This window comes from Polyergus mexicanus, unplaced genomic scaffold, assembly GCF_030449975.1.
Source record: "Polyergus mexicanus isolate NDT 795.1 unplaced genomic scaffold, iyPolMexi1.0 SCAF_3, whole genome shotgun sequence".
In the NCBI taxonomy this organism is placed as follows: domain Eukaryota; kingdom Metazoa; phylum Arthropoda; class Insecta; order Hymenoptera; family Formicidae; genus Polyergus; species Polyergus mexicanus.
The window spans coordinates 4,469,853-4,490,087 of NW_027223323.1; the positions used below are offsets into that span (position 1 = coordinate 4,469,853).

The 20,235-nt window shown below is 42.3% G+C and overlaps 2 protein-coding genes across 6 annotated transcripts in view; both read left to right on the top strand.

The window, feature by feature from the left end:
• Positions 1-13,663: 13,663 nt before the first annotated feature.
• On the top strand, positions 13,664-16,138 carry LOC138944945 (dopaminechrome tautomerase). The gene is made up of 3 exons (XM_070316030.1): positions 13,664-14,203; positions 14,372-14,778; positions 15,206-16,138. Exons 1-3 carry the CDS (start codon positions 13,862-13,864, stop codon positions 15,687-15,689), a joined length of 1,233 nt encoding a protein of 410 aa, XP_070172131.1. The 5' UTR covers positions 13,664-13,861; the 3' UTR covers positions 15,690-16,138.
• A 19-nt stretch (positions 16,139-16,157) lies between these two features.
• Positions 16,158-20,235, top strand: part of Bru3 (bruno 3) — a 384,657-nt gene continuing 380,579 nt past the window's right edge. For 2 of the 5 annotated variants that reach the window (XM_070316023.1, XM_070316022.1), the window contains exon 1: positions 16,158-18,179. In XM_070316023.1, the coding sequence (XP_070172124.1) occupies positions 18,152-18,179 (28 nt within the window). In that variant the 5' untranslated portion in view covers positions 16,158-18,151. The remainder of the gene's footprint in view (positions 18,180-20,235) is intronic. The other 3 variants (XM_070316018.1, XM_070316020.1, XM_070316019.1) reach the window with 2 other exon arrangements.

The window sequence follows — 20,235 nt, forward strand, 5'->3', positions numbered from 1 at the left end:
TCGAGGTTGAATTAAGATAATTTCGTTATCGGCCAGCAGGCCAGTCTAGGTGTCCGTCAGACAACGAGACCGGGTTTCCGATGAACGTTCGTCGGCTGAAGTAAAATTTTATTCGACATAGATAAAATTGCTGTGACGAATATACGGAAAATTGTTGCTACAGCTATAACATTCATCGTTTTTCGAAATACGCGTATCGTTAACGAACCAATGTAATTCGTTTGAAATTTCTATAGAACGGTGGTAAAGGACGAATAGCTTTCCACGCGTTTCTCGTACATTAAAGAAACTTAAATTCCGCACGAGGCTTTCATTGTCCCCGGTCGAAGTGCTTCGGCATTATGAATTCCCAATTTCGAGGACGTCCAAGTTTTATGGCACCTGGCAATAAAGAGCGTTAGTATAATCGCGTCGTCTCTAAATTCAGAAATCACGGTCTGGCGAATATTTGATTTTATCGATAGCCAAATCAGCACGCGAATGAAAAAGGCCACGACGACGGTTAAGGACGGGCTCGAAAGGAGAGGGAGAAAGAAAGGATCGGTCGAAGTCGTCAAACGTTTGCTGCGTCAACGATGCGGAAAGCCCGAAGTGAAATTTGGGTCAGCATCAAGGAACGAAAACGATCGTCAATATTTTTTCTCCGCGCACAGAGAGCATCGCTTCGTTCGGATCACTTCTCTGTGATCCCCTGTTTTTCGCCAAGTTGAACGTCGTCTTCCTTATCGAGCTCCGCCGTATGTCCTCGTTAGGGAAGGCGAAGTCGTTTGCCACAGCGAGCGACATAAACCCTCCTCGAAAGGGTCGGAATCGACTACAGTGAAAGTTCCTATCCTCCCGTCATCTTCCTATCTCCTTTTTTCTGACTCATCTCACTTCAGTTTTGCACGTAATAAAAGGGGCACGCAAAACACATGAAAAATGACATTCTACAAAATGACTTTGGAAAGAATGCATTTGCGACGCGGGCTATTTAGCTGACTAGTCGGCCTGAAAGCGCGATATCCGCTCTCCTTCATCTCCTTCCGCGCGCCTTCCATCATATTCACTCGCCTTTAGACGTGTACGTGTTTCGCTTCGTGACACTTTCGTTTCCTTCTCCGTTAGTGTCGAAAGAAGTATGTATCACGACTATTTGCCCGCGTTATACACACATATGGTTCACGTGTTACGTAAAACGCCTTTCCTGTTTTTCCCACCGAACGATGATAAATATTCGTTGCCTTTAAACTAGCCCGTCAACTTTATAATCAAACCTGCTGTTTCGGCTTTCACGCTCGGAAGGCGCGCATATCGTGACACCTAATCGTAATATATCGATCACGCGGTTTAGCCTTTCGTAAAAATGTCAATATCGGCGGCCAACGTATCGAAGCGGAATTATTGGCATGCGAATATTCCGCGGGCTCTCGCTTATCATTGCGGTATATTCCCGTGAACATCGAAATTCTTTATGTCGCGGGTTTTTACAACGTCACATATCAATCGTTCGGATATTTCCCGTCCGTTGAATAAACGTATCATTCGTATTATGTAAGATTTGTAATATAAAAATAACTTTAAAAACATAATTTAATAAACAGAATTTTATAATCGCATTGTATTTTTCATAGATACGATACAGTTTCATTTACAGTTTAAATGAGAATTGAAATTTTATAGATAATATAATTATTTTATACATAATGTCATATTTTATTATAAAAACGTTAGTTTAAATTGCATTATATTCATATATTGTATTCTCATGTAGATAATTTAAATTATTCTGCCAAACAGGAAAAGGTGCAAGATCCTCTGGCGCACGTGCCGGTCGAGCTTTAATAAAGAGCGATACGCGACAGCCGAAATACATTATTAAGCGGCTCACGATGTGTACAGGGTGCGTCACAGTGAATTTCGTCGTATTAAATGGGACTTTTTTGCCGGCACGTTTGGCAAGCCGAGACCAACCCTCTGTGTAATAACCGGGGGTGCCGTGGCCAAGTCCCACGAGGGCGGTGAATAAGGGCCGCACCGTGGACTGACTTCGTAGTAGTTAGATCGCGCAAACTTTTCGTACCCTACTCGCGTAATTTTCCAAGTTACGTCGTCGGGCTGCCCGCGTAATTTCCACAGTGTATATTATAAGCCGTTCGTGACCCGACCCGCAATGTTTTTTAATTTTTCTTCCTTATACTTGAGGAAGACGCGACTGGCGCTTGCTCGAAATTACGTCATTCTCTTCTAAGACGTAAACAAAGTTAATGAAGTAATATATCTCCCGTATGAATGCAGAATTGTACGATCTATCTGCGCATCAGATAATAACGAGGAAGAAAAAAATGAAAATATATAAAAATACGCTATGCGCTCGCGTCGTTCAAATATTTCGAAGAGCGAGAATATAAAAATATTATATTTTATTGTGTGTTGATTTATTTTTAACGATTGAAACATGGCGCGAGTCAAAAGCGCGATTCAAGAAATTCAAGCGCGAAAAAGGTCTTCCACGCCGAATCCTTCTTTCGCGTCATTCACTTGGTTCTGTCTGTTTTTTCCCCAACGGGAGAGTTTCAGTTCGCGCAGCATGCGTCGGAAACGTATCTCGGTTCGCCCTGCTGCACACGGGACCGGGGTCGTAGTTGCGGAGTGCCCCTTTATTTTCATTTTCGTTGTTCTTCCCCCGTGGCGCTGTTTCTCCCTATATTTATCTAATAGCACCACGGACCACGAGTCGCTCTTCCATTTCCCTACCATCCACTCTTTCGCCGCACTTGCATACAGTCGGCCGCGCGCACTTTGCACCTCCATTATACGGGCAGTTTCCCTCCCCGCTCTGGCGTATCCTCGAAATAATTAAGAGTTCATTAAGCCAAGATTGATTGCTCTGTTTAGAGTCAGCCTGCGCCGCGGCTCCAATTCTCCTTGCTACTCCTCTCTCTCTCTCTCTCTCTCTCTCTCTCTCTCTCTCTCTCTCTCCCTCTCTTTCTCTCTTCTTTCTCTTTCTCTGACAGTTGTATGATGCACGCGAATCCATGAATAGAAGATCGTTGTTTATCAGCTGTCATGTATTTTTCTCGCCGCTTCGCATTAACAGCTGATAGTTTTGCGACGTCAACTTCGAATTAACTTTATCAACAGTGAACAATTATCTGTCAAGATCCTCTACTTGTCACCCCGTTTTGTCACACATCCGACGCTTATTCATAATATGTTTCACGAATAAATATTTGACATGGAGATCTTCCTAAGAAATAGTGATTATCATTTTCCGATGGGAGGCGGACATCGCACAATCCAGCGTTGCTTTGTTATATATTCGGAGGGGTGATATGTAATGTCGTAAAAACTTAATGGAAAAGAATTTTGAAGATGAAGCAAGGGCCATCAAGGGCAGTCAAGTTAGACCCTCTCGTCCATTTCTGCTTTACGGTAAGGAGGTCTGGGACGTCTCGGGGACGCCCTTAACAATACAAATACTTGTCGCATTCTCAACAGGATCCGCGCAAACGACGTCGCTTGGCATTATGAAAATACAGGTCCTGGCGAAGTAAAGGGACTCGCTGTTGTCGTTTCGGAGACGCGAATTACATCAGAAACAATTTCAAGCTGAATCAGATCTTAAATAATGATTAAGCACTTTATTGTAATTTTCATAACAGTAGCAAACATTACGGTGATATTTATATATATTCAATATTTATATAATTTAATGTATAGATATTGCAGGCTTCTTGAAAAGTCAATTTTTTTGTTAAAGACTTTTTAAAAAGATTTGGATTTAGGATAGCGTTTTATAAAAAGTTTAGGCTTTTTTTAAACAGACTAAACTTACAAAGAATTTTGAATATAAAATATATGCGAAAGATTTGAAGCATATTTAACGCATCTCTGTTGCTAAATTATATCCTTTTTGCTTTTATAATTTAATCTTCCAATATATCATATACATACAAGATATTTAATTAATATTTTAAAAGAGTAAATTATTACTTTAAATGAAGTAGATATATTTTTATGCAAGTTTATGTGTTAGGAAGAAGTTCGAATCGACGTAAACCGAGTTTAATCGGCGAATCGCTAATCTAAGTTACTCGACGCACATCTTCTTACAAGTCACGCGCGCAAATGACTGATTTAAGTACCCAGGCTCTCCTGGGCGGATTTGACAATAAGATCGAAGGAGAGGTTCGAAAGAAGAATAGTTACCTCCGAAGACCGATTCCCATTACGGTTATTACTCGTCGTCCGGAGTAACAAGAACCCGGTAGATTGCCTCAAATCACCGACTGCGATCCGCCTAGCAATCAAGCCACCCCGTTTTTCTCCATCCTGCCCGCGATTCTAGTTCCTGACTATAAGTTACCTTCGGAACTCATTATCGATCGTCGCCCCGTATAACAAACTTTAAATCGATGATTGCATTAACGAGATGTCCAGGTGAGAACTCGCGCCACCCTAATCCGCGAAACTTACAATTACATTACATCAGGTTTCACAGCCGGAGGGATTTCTCGGATAAAAGCATTTGTCTTTCTTCTGTGCATAATTTGCTTAAACTTTGAGATATCTCGGAAGAATTTCTGTATTTTTTTTCCTCCTATCATGTTACGGTCTATACAGCTTATATTAGATAACATGACGAAGGAAACGTAATAAGAATAATTGAATCGTTGCACGTAGAGACATAATTATCTCGTGATGCAAGAAAGATTTCGAGGTTTTATTTATTATAAGAAATGTAACGATCTTTCTTTACGACATAAAAATTGTTGTTGTTGTTGTTTTTTTTTTTTTTTTTTTTTTTTTTACCATTTAGTTCGCAACGAAACGTGTTAATGACAAATATTATTTTTTACTGACTCTCCATCACGTGTGTTGGAGGTCGAGATATCATATAAACGGCAAATTAAAAACCGAGTCGTAAGTAATTTCGAGCAAAGCGCTCCGAGACCACGACCGAGCGCTCTTTCCTCCTCATCTATACTAGACTCCTACTGCTTTTCTTTTTTTGAAAGCGTGCTTGAAAGCACGAAAAGCGAGCGGCGTATCGTATTTACACAGCCAGCAGCGACTGTGCTGACAGCCAGACGGCCGAGGGAAATAGCAGCGGCCATTGTGTTCCAGTGGGTCACATATGAAACAGCGCAGTAGTGTCGGTGGGACGAGAACAAACAGCTGTATGCCAACTTACTCGATTAAGGACGATTGAAACGAATCCCTTTTACCTATGGCGGTAGTATTTTACAGTAACTCGGCTTTATGTTTTGCACAGACGTTGTTCGACATATCGTTTACGGAGCTTTATAAAGAGAAACGTATACCTTGATTTTACCGAATAAATTGTTCTATTACGCAATAAAAAGTGTTCTACCGAGATCTGTTTATATATCGGGAAAGTAGAACGATCGTGAAATTAAATCGTATGATCAAGGAAATCGTATGTACGTCGTGGCGATTGAGTGTCGCGGGAAAGGGCGGCCTAGCGGAGGTGACACGTCTCCGAGAGCGAAACATTCTGTGATTGATGGAGTATACGAAATTGGAGCGACTTGATTGCCCATGCAGATCAAAGCGTATCTGCATGTGACGCGTGACGTATATCCAGCTGTAACGTGATCCAGCTCGATGGATTCGGTTTCGGTCCGCGAGTCACGGTGAGTTGAAACAAGGCGGAGCAACGCGTGCGATCCCGTATCGCGCACGCGAATTTACGGTATCGCCTGCTGTCGATCGCGAGCGTGCCCCGATCGTGATCCAACGCGGCGATATATCTTCCGGGGCATGGATTCAATTCGAGCGAATAACGCGACGGTCGATGCTCCTGTACAATGCGCTAGACATACGAGGCTACGACGCGAAGAAAGAACAGACGCGAGAGACGACGGAGGAAAGCTTGGAAAAATACGCGGGACCATGGGTTACGGTGATAAATCACCCTCGATCTTACTCGGGAGATCCTTTCAGGTTCTTGTTAGCGAAACGTCGGTCTTCGGGGTACTCCCGGCAAACGGACGGACGGGGAAAACTGCCTGGGGTTAGGGTCTGGCATAGGTTCCATCGGTCTGACGATAAGATGCAGTTCTTCACACGCAACAAAACACTACAAGATTCAGGTGACGTTATGGGTAATCCTACTTGACTAACATGAGCTAACCGTCTGGCGGTCGGAAGAAAAATTGCGGCTAGGAGTCCCCGCCGTAGGATTTCCGTTTCCCTGGAAAAAGTAAATTGCGGCCCATGCAACCTAGCACTCTCGATAATTAAAGTACCGTATTAGGAGCGTCTATCCGGGGATGGGAAGGGGGAAAAGCAAGCGGAGAATGGGCCAGGCTAAACGGCTCTAATCCCTTTTCCCGATTGTCCTAACAACTTCGGCTCTATTTATTCTCATGAGTTTACTTAAGCCACGATCGAACGAGAATGCGGCGGTTTGGAAAGCGGAGGGAAAATCGGGTTTAGAGATTCAGCGACCGTATAATACCGATCGGAGGGTAATCGGTCTAGCGAGAAAAAAAGGAAAGAGAACGAGCTCTCTATCTATCTATCCGCGAGTTCACGGTCCGATAAGTAGCCCGTGAAATAAATTATTCGACGGATAGGTACTCGAAGTCGCGCGACAAGAACGACGAAGCACGCCGCGCGATCGCCGATACACGTGAAATATATTGTAATTCGCGCTCGCGTATATCGTCCCCAGACTATCGGAGACAGTTAATTGTAATATTCGGCACATAAAACGCCCGGCTCCGTGCCGCGATTCATAATTACTCGGATTTTACATTGCGCTGGAATTCATATCGCATGACTTACGTGCCGAGAAAAACTTGCCTTATCGTCCCTCCGTATCGACATCTATATTTTATTCCGGCCCGGTTATTCAAACTTCTACATTTAACTCGGCGCGCTACGAAACTGCGAGTCTCGCGCGGGTCTCGGACGAATAACGATTTTCAATAGAGAGACAGCTGCAAATACACGCTTATATGTGTCACCGTTGTGGACAGCAGAACTCGGTGAATGTGCAGAAAACGCGGTATTGTCGAACGCTCAACGGCCTCGGCCGTTCTCCCTCGTCGCGTTCTCCATCGACGATGCTAGATAGAATGGTCTTGGGCGAAACGAAGGCTGGACGGTCGGACAAGTTAGTAGCGGGGGGGACTAAAAACTTTTTCTACGGAAACTAAATGGAGGCAGTTATTATTTGGTAGAAAATCGGTTCTCGCGTATATCGTGTCGTGCTAATGGATAATGAGAATGTCGGCTTGCGCGTCGACGACTGGCCCAGCTGTGGCATTCTAATGCGTCGTCTTCCGGAACTCGATTCAGTGAATCGCGTTATTCAAATTCGCAGCTCCCGACGCTGTTCCTCCGACACGTTTCGCGAAAACGCGTCAGAGAAAAGGAGGAGCAGGATCGGCGAGTACAAGAGATCCGCTAAATTACAAACGATCTCGATAGTTCACGAGAGCGAGCAGACTCGACGACTGCTCGCTATTTCTATCGCTATCGACGATCGCATTAAGGCAACGAAAGACTCGGAGCACGCCGTAGGAGGAATTAGCATCGGGGGGGATCGTACGACAAAACGGATGCGCGCGGAATATAATGAGATCTTGCACGTCGAGGCGCGGATGCGGGAACGAGATAGATTAAATACGGTCTCCGAAACTAGGAGGGAGAGGGAACGAGAGAAATGCGTCATTTGTGTGTGTAAAGGTAATGCGTGCGGAACGCACGTGTACCGGAGAAAGCGAACCGCGAATACGTACGTGGACACCGCGAACGTTTCATTTTCTCGGGATTAAGTAACCGCCGCAGTCATTACGTACATGCGTTCGCCGCTATTAACGATTTAATTAGCGTAAGTTTTCATCTCTAGGATTACGGAAGGAGTGGTGTGGTGCGCAGGATGCGACTACGGGGGAGCAAGAGGAAGGAAGGGTAAATGGTCAGTGGCGAGAATGGAGGGAGGGTGGTTGGAAGGAAAACGCGCACCCTCCGTTGTTTTTCACCGGAGTAGCCGGCTTATTATTGCGTTTTCGCGGATTACATCCCGGACTCGCGGCAATTTGGCGCTCGCGTGTAACGTAACGAGTCGAGAAGAGTTTCGTTAATTGCGCGCACGTTGTTGAAGGATTCTGAAAGAAACGCAAGCCGCAAGCTGCAATAGCGCGAAAGATACCGTTCGAGATGGACAAACAAAATGTCGTAAATTAATCCCGGCCAAAGTTTTTCCCGAACGGAATATTTGTGCGCCGGAACGTTGCCTCTCGTTTTTCCCGGAAACTATAATTGGCATTAATCTCGTTCCCATGTCGGAGTAATGAGCCGGACTGTTTATACGTGTACTCTTTCGCTCAAACTTCGTTGCGTTTTTCTCGAACGAACGTTTATGGGAACTCTGTTCAATTGGTAGTTTCCGCGACTCCGGCATCGAAATGCAGTGCTTCTCATTCAGCTAAATCGTCGTTTGTCGTTTTGATTTAAATAGAACTCTGCGGTAAAGAATGTCACGTCTAGCAGATCCGAATAGACGTGTTCGCGACACCAAACTCGAGTGGATTGGTCGATAGCCGCTAGAGAGACAACGACAGGGATAAAAGTAAGAGAAAAAGGGGGACAAGGGAGGAGAGAGATAGAGGGGACCTCGCGCGCTCCGTGTGCTCTCTTCTCAAACTATTTATTCCGGCACAAATCGCATTACCAACTTGAACTGCAAAATTGACTTCGTCCAACTTTTACGGCGCCTCCGCCCTTACGCCCCTTCGACGCCACCCGCACGGTCAGAACTTCGACTTGTACGAAGGTTTACCAAACTCAGTTTAAGAAGAAGAAGAACTGTTTCAGCCATAGAGGGAGAGAGATGTATCTTGCGGGGACTTTCTCTTCTCCTTCGTCGATATAAAATCGCGCGACGCGAGCTTCCGGCAGAATGGCAGTTTGAAAGTTCGGGCCGTCAGGAATAACGAACGGTATCGTAATCGTAGCTCATCGTATGTTATACCTCTCTCATCAATTCAGGCTTAACGTTTGAACCTAAATCTTTGCCTTTTCTCTTCAGTCATTAATATCTCTTTGTCCGCAAATCGTCTTTCTTGCCTGCGTCCTAAATATTCGTTCTGCACGAAATTCATTAACGAGTTTCTCACGCGCGATACATTTTTCCTCAAATTCTATGTTTAATGTACAACCTTAATGACGCCTGTGCTCCCATTCCTCGCTAGAGGAAAGAGCTAGAGCGTTACCAGCGTGGCAAAACACTCGTTACGTCATTTATGAGCTCGCGCTGCTCAATCCACCATCTATCTACCGTAGTCGATCTAATTAGTCGGATAGATTTGCTCGACTGTAGCGCAAATAATGCGCCTATCTTTCTCATTTCTCCTCTCGATGTTCCGCTCCTCTCGAAACGATTCCATTCGATTTTAGGTGTACGAATTTCACGAATAATCGCGCTTCAAACGACGCGTCCAATCGGAAATCCGGCAAATGTATCGCCGGTGACGGCGCCGCAATTCGGCGGTATTATCGTCCCGGAAGCGCGCGCGCGCGGCTGTGATTAATCAAAACGATAAACTATTCCTTATTAATAAGCCCTAAAGCGGTTCGCGCCCAAAGAGAGCGGGGTTATAACTCACGACGGAACAGATACCTTCTGGGCTTCGTATTAAAATTGAAATTAGCCACCCATTTGTCTTCCCGTTTGGCTTAATCGTGACTAGCCAGGTGATTTATGGTTTTCACTTCTGCCGAGCAAAGTGTAGTTTCCCATGCCGGATACGGCGCAACGCGTAATGCAATTCAAACCGGCCGAAAAAAAAGTTTTGGCGGCGAGCGCGATGAAAAGCATGCCGCTTATAGCCATATTGCGTGATCGCGCTATAACAGCTGTTGGAAAATAGTTTTCTTCAACTCGCGCGCGGAACTCCTTATTACGTTCTAAAAGCGCGCGACCGTCTTGTGATATAATGTCATCGCGCTGTGTGTATCGCCTCGTGCCGTGATACATTGGTACAACTCTTTTATATTCCCACGCCCTCCATAAACAGTCTACTGCGTTTTAATTGGCGTTAACTGCCGTAAACTTAGCGGGGCTCGTATTGGCGACGCGGAATTGCAGTTAGCACCGTGATTTTCTACGGCCGCCATGAATATGCAAGAAGGTCTGCTCCGAGGTAGCATAACATTGATCGATCGATAATAACAACAATGACTAATACATCGCGTGTATTGTATATAAATATTCAAATAGATGCGAGGATACATTGAATTCAGTGTATGATTATGTCATGGTAAAATACGTATAATGTTACACAAATGCAACGAATGCACAATACGCAATATGATTTAAAGCGCTGATGCATCAATTACGAATCCGCAAAGTAAATAACATTTATGTATACGATGCGAAAGTTTCACTGTATATTGTCTCTCGAAGTATATATAAACTTTGGATATGAAATTTACGAAAATCTCGTTATATAGATACGCCCGTAATAGCTTTCGCAACGCGTTCGAGGAAATGCAACAAAGGTTCCTGGTTCTATATCAGGTAAACGTGCACCGTTTGCGAATACTTGCTCTAGTTTCCGATCACGTGGCAGTTAATGTGTGCGCTCAACCACATTCCGTATTTCATATTGATGTGCAGGACTTGATACTGATTTGCGTAACCAGTCCATATATAGCAGGCTGTTTAAGTAGATGCATGTGTACAGTAACATGTATGCAGTAAATTTCTTGTGATTGTAAATAATATTATTCTTAATCTGAAGCTCTTAACATCGTTGGGAATGCTGAGGTTAGTAGAGGTGTTTATATCTTTTTAATTTCATCATCTCGATATAAATTTCCACATCTTTTCACGAACGAATCTAATATCGCCACCATATGTTATCGAAATATATATTTTTTAAATCACATATTTATAAAAATAAATTTTATATTATCTTTACTATATTTGTAATATACTGGATCGGACGAAAAAATTGAGAAATTATCGATCTATATACTCTTAAAACAAAAATTTCTAACATTCTCAAGATCTCTAAGACATCATATATTTTTATTAATTTTATAAAGTTGTTTCGTACATCTTATGCGTCCACTCTTTAAAAAGACATGTTAAATCGATACTTCTTTTTCTCAATTTTTCAGTTTGTTAATCAATTTTTTCTACGTTATATCAAGATATTTCTAAGTTCCGAGGGGGATATGAAAATATTTTAGAGCCCCTTTTTCTCTATTCTCTCGATTACTGTCTTTTTTGCTTTCATTTTATTCAAAAATATTAATATAATAAATATATTATAATATAATTAGGTATCTCTCTTAGTCTGACTCCTCCTCTTCGAGCTGTCCGGCATGAGTGATCCTACTGGTAAATATTAGCGTTTTCCAGTAAAGTAGGTTTGATTGCTTTGAGAGCGAATAAATTCAATTTGCCATGAACATATGTTCGACCAAATATAGAGAGAATCCGATTAATATAAATATATATAATACATTAATAATATTAACAATATAAAGTGTATCCCGCTATTTTGACTTCAAAAAATTTTTCATCTTGATTAATCAATCAAAGGCTTACTCGAAGTATTTCTCATTGATTAATCTAATAACCGAAGTACTCCTAAAATCCAAGACAGAGTTTACAAATTTTATTCATTAATCAGTCTCAGAGCCATCAAACCTGCTTCACTCGAAAACGCTATACGTTACCGCCGGCATAACTCTCAGGTTCATTAGAGTACTCGAACCTCCTCACCCGGCAAATGTCTTCGTTAAGGTGGAGATATCATCGAGGAAGACAAATTTTTATTCGAATTTTATATTATTAGAATTCATTAGAAATTTTTAGATACAGATAAGCAACGCGATTAATATTTGAAAATATATAAAATATACATAATATACACAAATATACATTTATACACGGCACCGACGACGCACTGCTACTTTATTACTCGAGTATCGCCGCGCAAATGATAATACGTGAGAAAGGAATTTGAACGTCTCGCCCCACTACATTTCTATTCAAGTGTCTTTGTATAAATGATAACAAAGCCGTGATACATAAACAATATTTACACGCGCCGATGTTTACGTCGCCAAGGCCAAAAACTATGTTATTGATAATTCGCAACTGGAAATATTTTGCGTACTGTGACGTATATAGTGGAATATTAAATTATATAAATATTTTAAATTATTTACTTAATAAACGATTAATAATATTACGAAACTTATCGTTAATTACTCGGACACGCGATTCAACTATTTTATTGCTCCTTCTCAATCCGAATCATATTTAAATTGTCGAAAAGTCGAACGATAAAGCATCGGACGAAATATAATTAAACTTGAAGTATTTTTAAAGAAATAATTATTGCTTATATAAAAAGAGAGAAAAATCGCGACGATAATTTACAATTTTGATTCCTGTCACTTCGACTCTTGATTAAATGAATATATACATATCACGCGAAATACACGCCTCGAGATTTATCGTTGCGATATAATTACGTATTATTTAAGATATGTAAGATAAAAGATAATTAATTTTATTCATTATGTCAAATTATTTCCTGATATTTGTCGCGATCGCGTTTAGAAAAAAAAAATTTGACGGAGTGTCTCGCGCTCTACTACCTCTCTCCTCAACAAATGTCGTCGCACGAATAATTACAAAGTCAAGATACGTAAATGATAGCGTGCCAATGTTTACACCGCGCTGTCAAAATGAATACCATGTGTTATTGATAATTCGCTGCTGAAATATTTTATGTACTATGACATATATATACACATACATACAAAATATTAAATTTTATATACAAGTATATATTTTAAATTAATTTTAAATATTTTGAAGGTAAATTTTTTCGCATTTTTTCTGACTTCTTATTTAGAGTTCTGGATAGCATCTCACGAGATATAAAAAAAACTCTTAATATTCTTACACTTCAACCAATATTGCAAGAGATATCGCGATTTTTTCATTATTTTTGTCTATTATTATTTATAAAAACTAAATGGCGCATTTTATAATATTTTATATATAACACACACACACACACACACACACACACATAATATTCTAATAATATGCCGTGAGCAGTTCTCATTAAAATATTCACTTTTGAAAAGGTGTGTTAAATCGATACTCGTAAGTATTGTTATCTCTATTCTCTCTGTGCGATGCTGATTGATTATCTCGACGCTGCGCTATGCATTACTTTATATTAATAAAAGCCTGTCATAACTGAGCGATGCAGTTCAAATATTAAGTGTATGTATAATTTTTATTTATTTTATTTTGAAAAGACAGAGAACTAGAGTTAATATGTATAAATAATTATATACATATATACACAAAATAAATGGCGCGCGCGTATAACGTACGCTTATAATATTCTAGTATATCTAAAGAAAGATTATTCCATTTTTTTTTAAATGCATTACTTATGTGATTACGCAAAATATTCGAGATCCTTCTTTTTACTTCCTAGTTATTTAACGAATCATGTTACATGATGCACCGACTGATGTATATTCAGTTCAAGGTAAACCGCACTCCCCGTCACCATAAGTAGTGAAATCGTAAGACGGTACGGAGGGGAGAAAGGCCGCGCGAACAAGGGTGGGGTTTGTTAGTCTATCACTCTTGAAAGAAACGCTCTACGTTACTACAGGGAATAAGCATGTGTGCTCCATTGCGTAATGTGTAGTGGTCTCCCGATCGCGCATGAACACGATCGTGATTCTGAGGCCTCGAAAGGTTTGCGAGCGGCTAAAAACGCGTCGGACGAATTAACGGTCAGTCGATCAGTGTCGCGGCCCAGAGGTCGTCGATAAGCTTTCGGTTGTGCGTATCATGGAATTGATTTGGGCGCTCGTTCTGTTCCTCGTACATCCGTCCCGGCCGTCGCACCTCGAAGTGGTTTACCAATGGAAATATCTGGATTGGGTTTGGCCAAATATACCTCTGACAGGGAAAAATTACACGCTGGGAAATGCCTTCACGCAAGACGTGGATATCGACAGGCAAGGTCGTGTGTTCGTGACGAGTCCGCAGTGGTTGGATGGTGTACCAATTAGTTTATCTTTGGTGACTAAGGCGTACGGATCTGGTGGTCGTTTACTCGTACCGTATCCCAATTGGTCCTGGCACACACCGTTTAATTGTGAAAGCATTATATCTGTCTACAGAGTGGCGGTAATCTTGCAGCTGATATTGGGCTGAATTTCATCTTAGCAAAAGAATTCTGAATACGGAATGTTTAAACATTCAAAAATTTGTTTATTCAAGTTTATTTTTTCGTTCTGTCAATTAGATGTTAAGTTTCGTAACAATAAAATAGATAGGATTGTATATAATCTTTAGATCGACGAGTGCAATCGTTTATGGCTGGTCGACACAGGCAGAATAATGCGAGATGCAATTTGCCCTACGAAAATATTGATCTTTGATCTTGCCACGGATCAGCTAATCCATAAATACGTGGTACCGGATGATCAAGTATTGTACGGGAAAGCGGCATTAGTTACGCCAATCGTCGATGTCGGAAAAACGTGTCTCGATACTTATCTCTACGTGGCGGACGTGGATCAAAATGGACTAGTGATTTATGACTTGTATCGCGACTATTCCTGGCGAGTAAACAACACGCGTGGTAACGCTTTCGGCCCGGATGAGGATGCTATGAACATTACAATCGCAGGCGAATGGTTCGATTTGACCGATGGTACGCTCGGTATGTCATTGTCGCCGTTGGGATATTTTAATCACAGGTAATGCTAATTTACCGTCATTCCGGATATAAGATAATTATAAATATTTTATTCGAGGCTTTATTTGGATCCGATTAAAATTTCAATCAATCTGACATCGTCGTTTCAAAAATATACGAGGATTTTACGAAATACTTATAAAAATATAAGTATTCCGAAAAAATCGGTTTTTTGTTTAGCATAACAAGATATGGAAATCAATTTAAATGTTTACACATTTTTTATAGATATTATAATTTTTTGTTTGTTGAGAAAGAATTAAACAATTTTTCTTGAAATATCGATTATAATTTTTTGTTTATTTGAAAGAGAATGAAAAAATTTTTCTTGAAATATCGATCAAAGCTTTTTCTTGGTACGAGTATGTTAGTTTATGGGATGATAAAAAATAACTCGTTTATTTGTCACGAATATTTGTCGCTTTCAGATATTTGTATTTTAACTCACTCGCCAGTTACTATCAGAAATACACGGACACTTTTTCATTGACGCGGAGCGAATTCAGGGAGCCGGTGATATTTCAATCAAATTACAAGCGCGCGAGCCAAGCGGGCGTGCAGGCAACCTCCCGAAGAGGCGTAATATTTTTCCAATTGGTCCAATTAACTGCCATTGCCTGTTGGGACATCGGGAAACCATTTACTCCGAAGAACGTCGTGATAATAGCACAAGACGAGGAGACTCTGCAGTACGTGAGCGGCATTAAGGTGATCACGAATAGGGCCGGCGAGGAAGAATTGTGGTTCAATACCAACAGGCTTCAGAAGACGATAAACATGAGTCTCAAGCCAACGGAGACAAACTTTCGAATAATTAGAGGCACGGTGGACGACATTATTCGGGGTACGAATTGCGAGCCGTACGGCGTAAGAACGGAAGCACCAGATACCGTTTTTTGGCATCGAATATAACTTGCATCAAAGTTATATATCTTTGAAACATTCCTGTATATTTTGTCCCTGTACATCATTCGAACATGTTATTACGGCGCGAGAAGCAAAATCGTCGAGCGTTATCCGTTAGTGAGATGCTGAAGATTAAAAAAAAAAAAAAAAAAAAAAAATTGTGTATACGGCACGTCTATACAAAATTTCCCCGCTACTCTTCCCTCCATTACGTTTTCGCGTCCAAAAACGGATTTGCAACTAAAAGCGATGGATCGTTTGCGTATCCGCGCATGGCCGGATACGCAAGGACGGAGTGGCAGCCGGTCCTGCGAATGACAGCCGGAGCGTGTAGCAATTTAGTTAACCGTTTCATTGCTGCCTTTTGAGATGTAACGATGAGGTCTGTCGGTGACACGAGCGCCGCCGCGAATCCCGAATGTTTCGACAGGGTGGCTTGACGCCACGACGAATAAGGCGGGACAGAGAGGGGGGGGGGGGAAGTGAAGGGAGATTGTCGTGTTCGTAGCGAGGGAAGAGGGCAGGGAGAGGAACGACGCGACGAATTTCTTGCCACGGCGACTCGACGAAGTTTTACCGAGCTTTTACCGGTGCGTCGCCGATTTCGCGCGGATGGCGGGTCCGGAATAAATGCGCATTCAAATGGGGAATTGTTCGCGTTACTCTACCCCCACCCCCTCCCCCCGCCCCCCCTGAGATACCCAATAGGACGCGCGCAATTCCGGGAAATTTGTGTCACCTACTTCTCTTTCCACGGGGCGCGATTCGGTGTGTGACTAATGGCGGCATATTCATGGCGCAGCCTCGTCCCTTTTCCGGCGCTCCCCGCGACACCACCACCTGTGATCCTCCCTCTTACGAAGCTCTGGCAGTTAACCTCAGACAACCCCTTCGTCGCGATAATATACGGCTGCCCTTAAATTTTCGTTCCCCTCCGGCGTGCTTGCTTGGCCTATCTCACCACGTGAAGCAAGAGAGCCACGCGTTCTTCTTTCCGGAATAACTTGGCTAATCCTTGCGATTATTATTGCGAGATCGAGCGCCGATTTTTATAGCGATCACGTTGTCATATTGTACAATGAGAATATCGTGAGATACAAAACGAACACGAGATATTACATCCTTTAGCTCCATCCATGCGAAAGCACATCGCGATCAAAGTCATTATAACTTATGTTAAAGATAAGATTATTTATAGTTATATTTCATCGCGGGTATGTCCGCGGCGCAAGAAGAAAATGTCTCAAATCTTTACGAGAGCAAAATAACGGCTCGAAATCTCGAAATAAATTTGCATCTCCGTTTTACTGCTTTCGATATATATAACTGCTAGCATTTGGCAGTGATATTTGCGTGTATTATACGTGCCCGAATGACAGTGCTTTACGCTCGCCGCCGACGATGTAACATCGCGGGACGCGCCTGTCATTCCAAGCAAAGGCACGTGTGTTTTGAATTTTTGCGTGTGTTATCCTTCTATTATTATGAAATGAATATTCACGAAGCAATCACGCACTTACGCAATAAATTAATACTTGGTCGATTTTCAAGGAGAGAGATGATAAACTGTAATGCAACATGTGTTGTTTTTTAAATATTGCATTATTGCATAATAACACGTTTTTTATCGACGTTTTTTATGTAACGTCCATCGTTATCTTCAATTATTCTCAATCTCAAATGTTCTTCGAGCAATTAATTTGTATAAATGTGACGAAATATTGTAGATGAATAACTTTAGTAATTACATTATTCCATAATACTCAACATTTCACCGGTGATCCGGTGAACGAGCTGTACACGACATTCGCGAAGCGGTGCGTAACGAGCGTACGAAACATAACAAGTCCGTCACGCAGCGCGGCTTCGCGTCGGTCTGCAATTCGACGGAATCATCGCGGCATACTCGGCTGGCCAATGGAACGCTAGGCGAGAATTTCGGGCATCTACCGCGTCTTTATTAAGGCCGGCTCGTCTATAATTCACAGGAGCGGTCTAGGCCGGCTGACAGTGCCGGACTCACTGGCCGCATAAACACACCGACGTCTCGCGCAGAGGGAAGGCACGGCGTGCGCGTACCGGCACCGTGTGTGCCACGCATTGCGGTTGTCAGCCCTAGTCAACGTGTAATTTACTAGCGCACCCCTGGCCCCTCCTCTCTCTTGGCACGACGCAGATGCAGTCGCCGGTGCAGCGGCTGGACTATCGAGGCGGCAGCCAACAGCAACAGCAACGGCAACAACGACAACAACAAGGTCGGCAACAATGACCGTCGTTACCGTTCCCGCTGCTATTGCTGCTACTGCTGCTGCGACTAGTTACGATGCAAGTGGATAACGTTGACGCACCGGCCGCTGGGAACCGGCCGCTGACCACTTGGAACCCCACGACCGCAGGGCAGCTATAAACCAGCGAAGTACACATTACGTCTACCGAAACGGCCGGAACTTTCGAGCTGTCGCGCCGAGATGATCGTCGGGATTATCTACCGCTCTCGTGCGTAGGCGTTTCTCGCGGAATATCGGGAAATTTCCCGCTTTGTGAATCTTCTATCGCTTTCTCCCGCGCTTTTTTCTTAATTTATTTTTATTTCCTGTATATACTCTTTTTATTCTATATGCAGTTCATTACACGCAATTATCAATAATTTATGTATTAATTATTGTATATAATACTATTTTGAAATTCTTCATATATTAACAAGATTATTAAAACGTTATTTTTATTTTAATTATTTTTTACATCATATCAAATATTTCAACGATTTTTAATAAACGTATTTATTTATTTTTTCGATACGCTCTGTGCGGTATTTCTAGCTGTGCTGTGAAAAGAAGGTGTTCTGAGATAAATCAAATTATTTGTCTTCAGATATTACTAGACTGTATGAGTTGTACTCACTCGCTTTCTCTTTCGGAATCTCGCAAACAGCTCGTTTCCTCCTACCTTACGCACCGCCCGTGCAACGCTCGGTCGAAATGACATTTGCTCCGGGAACCGGTTCGCAACCGTTCGTTATCGTTAGTTCCGCCTGGCGTAGCGCGTTTGCAACGTAAACACACATATATATGTAGGCGCGACGCCCTGGGGAGAGAGAGGTTGAGAACGCAGAGAGTTTCGTGCGAAGGTGCGGCTGCTTTACCTTCTGCCATTCGTTACCTTTGCCACAAATGTATGCGCGTGGCTGTGGATATACGACGGCGTTTACGAGTGTAAATAACAGGACCGTGGCACGCTTCACTGGGTTTTTTTTTCTTTTTTTTTTGCAAGTATTTGCGCATCACGATACGATCTCACGCCTCGTTGAATATTGTTACGAGAATTAATCGTCATCCTACATGATTATCTTTGAATAAATTTCATTTCCGATGCTTACGTGGGATTCTTATACGAAAGTTACATTGACGACTGGTCACGCTTTTACTTCAGTCGGAAAGGAGAAAATAGAGTGCAATTAAAATAATTGTCGCCATTTACAAGCGAAAGTGCAACGGACTAACTAAAGTTCGGAAGAGTTAATTTGTAAAACGGCTCATTCTGTTAAATTACCTCGGATCTTTGTTGTAAAACTTCCTCCCTCTTGAAAATTGCCGGATCATCAAGCGCGTATCACTTGTACATTCACCGCCAAAGCGCCGTAATCTCGGCACGGTACGGTTTTAGGGTTTTAGCCCCTTCCATTAAGGATTCTTGCCTGCGAGTATGAATGCATAAACTAACTCCTACCGTGCTGCTCGCCAATTTTCGTACGTTGATGTATCGTAAGAGAAACGATCGTTGTTAGATCGCGGCCATAATGAATAGCTCGGGTGGAAATATACCGGGTCAGATGCAGGTACCAATGGAAGACAGCCCGACGGCTGCAGCGAGCGCAGCGCAGAGCGGGGGAGGAGGTATGGGTGCAATCAGCGCGATGATAACCAGTATTATCGCGTCAACCCATCCCATACCGTCGATCTCAGCGGCGTAATTCCCGGGGGTTCTATTTGTGACGAGAACAAGCGGCTAGTATGATGCGGCAATCTAGGGATGATGTATTTCGTGTTATTTATTTCTACCGATACCGAGAGCCTAACGATTGGCCGGGATGACAAAACAAAAATCAGTTCAGGAAACTCTTGAAACATTCAAGTTTGCGCTGTCAATCAAGCTCTCGTTCCTTGCGCGCCGATATTTATTCATATTTATTTTTCAACCGAATCATTCCAACGTTCTCGACGTAACTTTATTTTCTAGGATATGAAAGCAGTATAGTCTTAATTTGCATGTAATTTGCAAGTCAAATCTGCATCAATTTCTCTCTCGCGATTACACCGTGATTACATCCTTACACTTTGCTCTTACGTGGAAGTAAGCTACATTTGGTTATTTGCTCTTTACTCGCTCGTGTGCACGGAAGATAGAAGCTTCTAGAACTCGCGACTGAGTTTTCATCGAGAGGAAAACTAAGGAAGACGCGACTAACAGCTGGATGGAACTTTCTTCACTGCGTGGCATACAAAGTAAACTTGCTAACGCTGTCCCTCACTCACTAACTCGCTTTTCTCTCGGC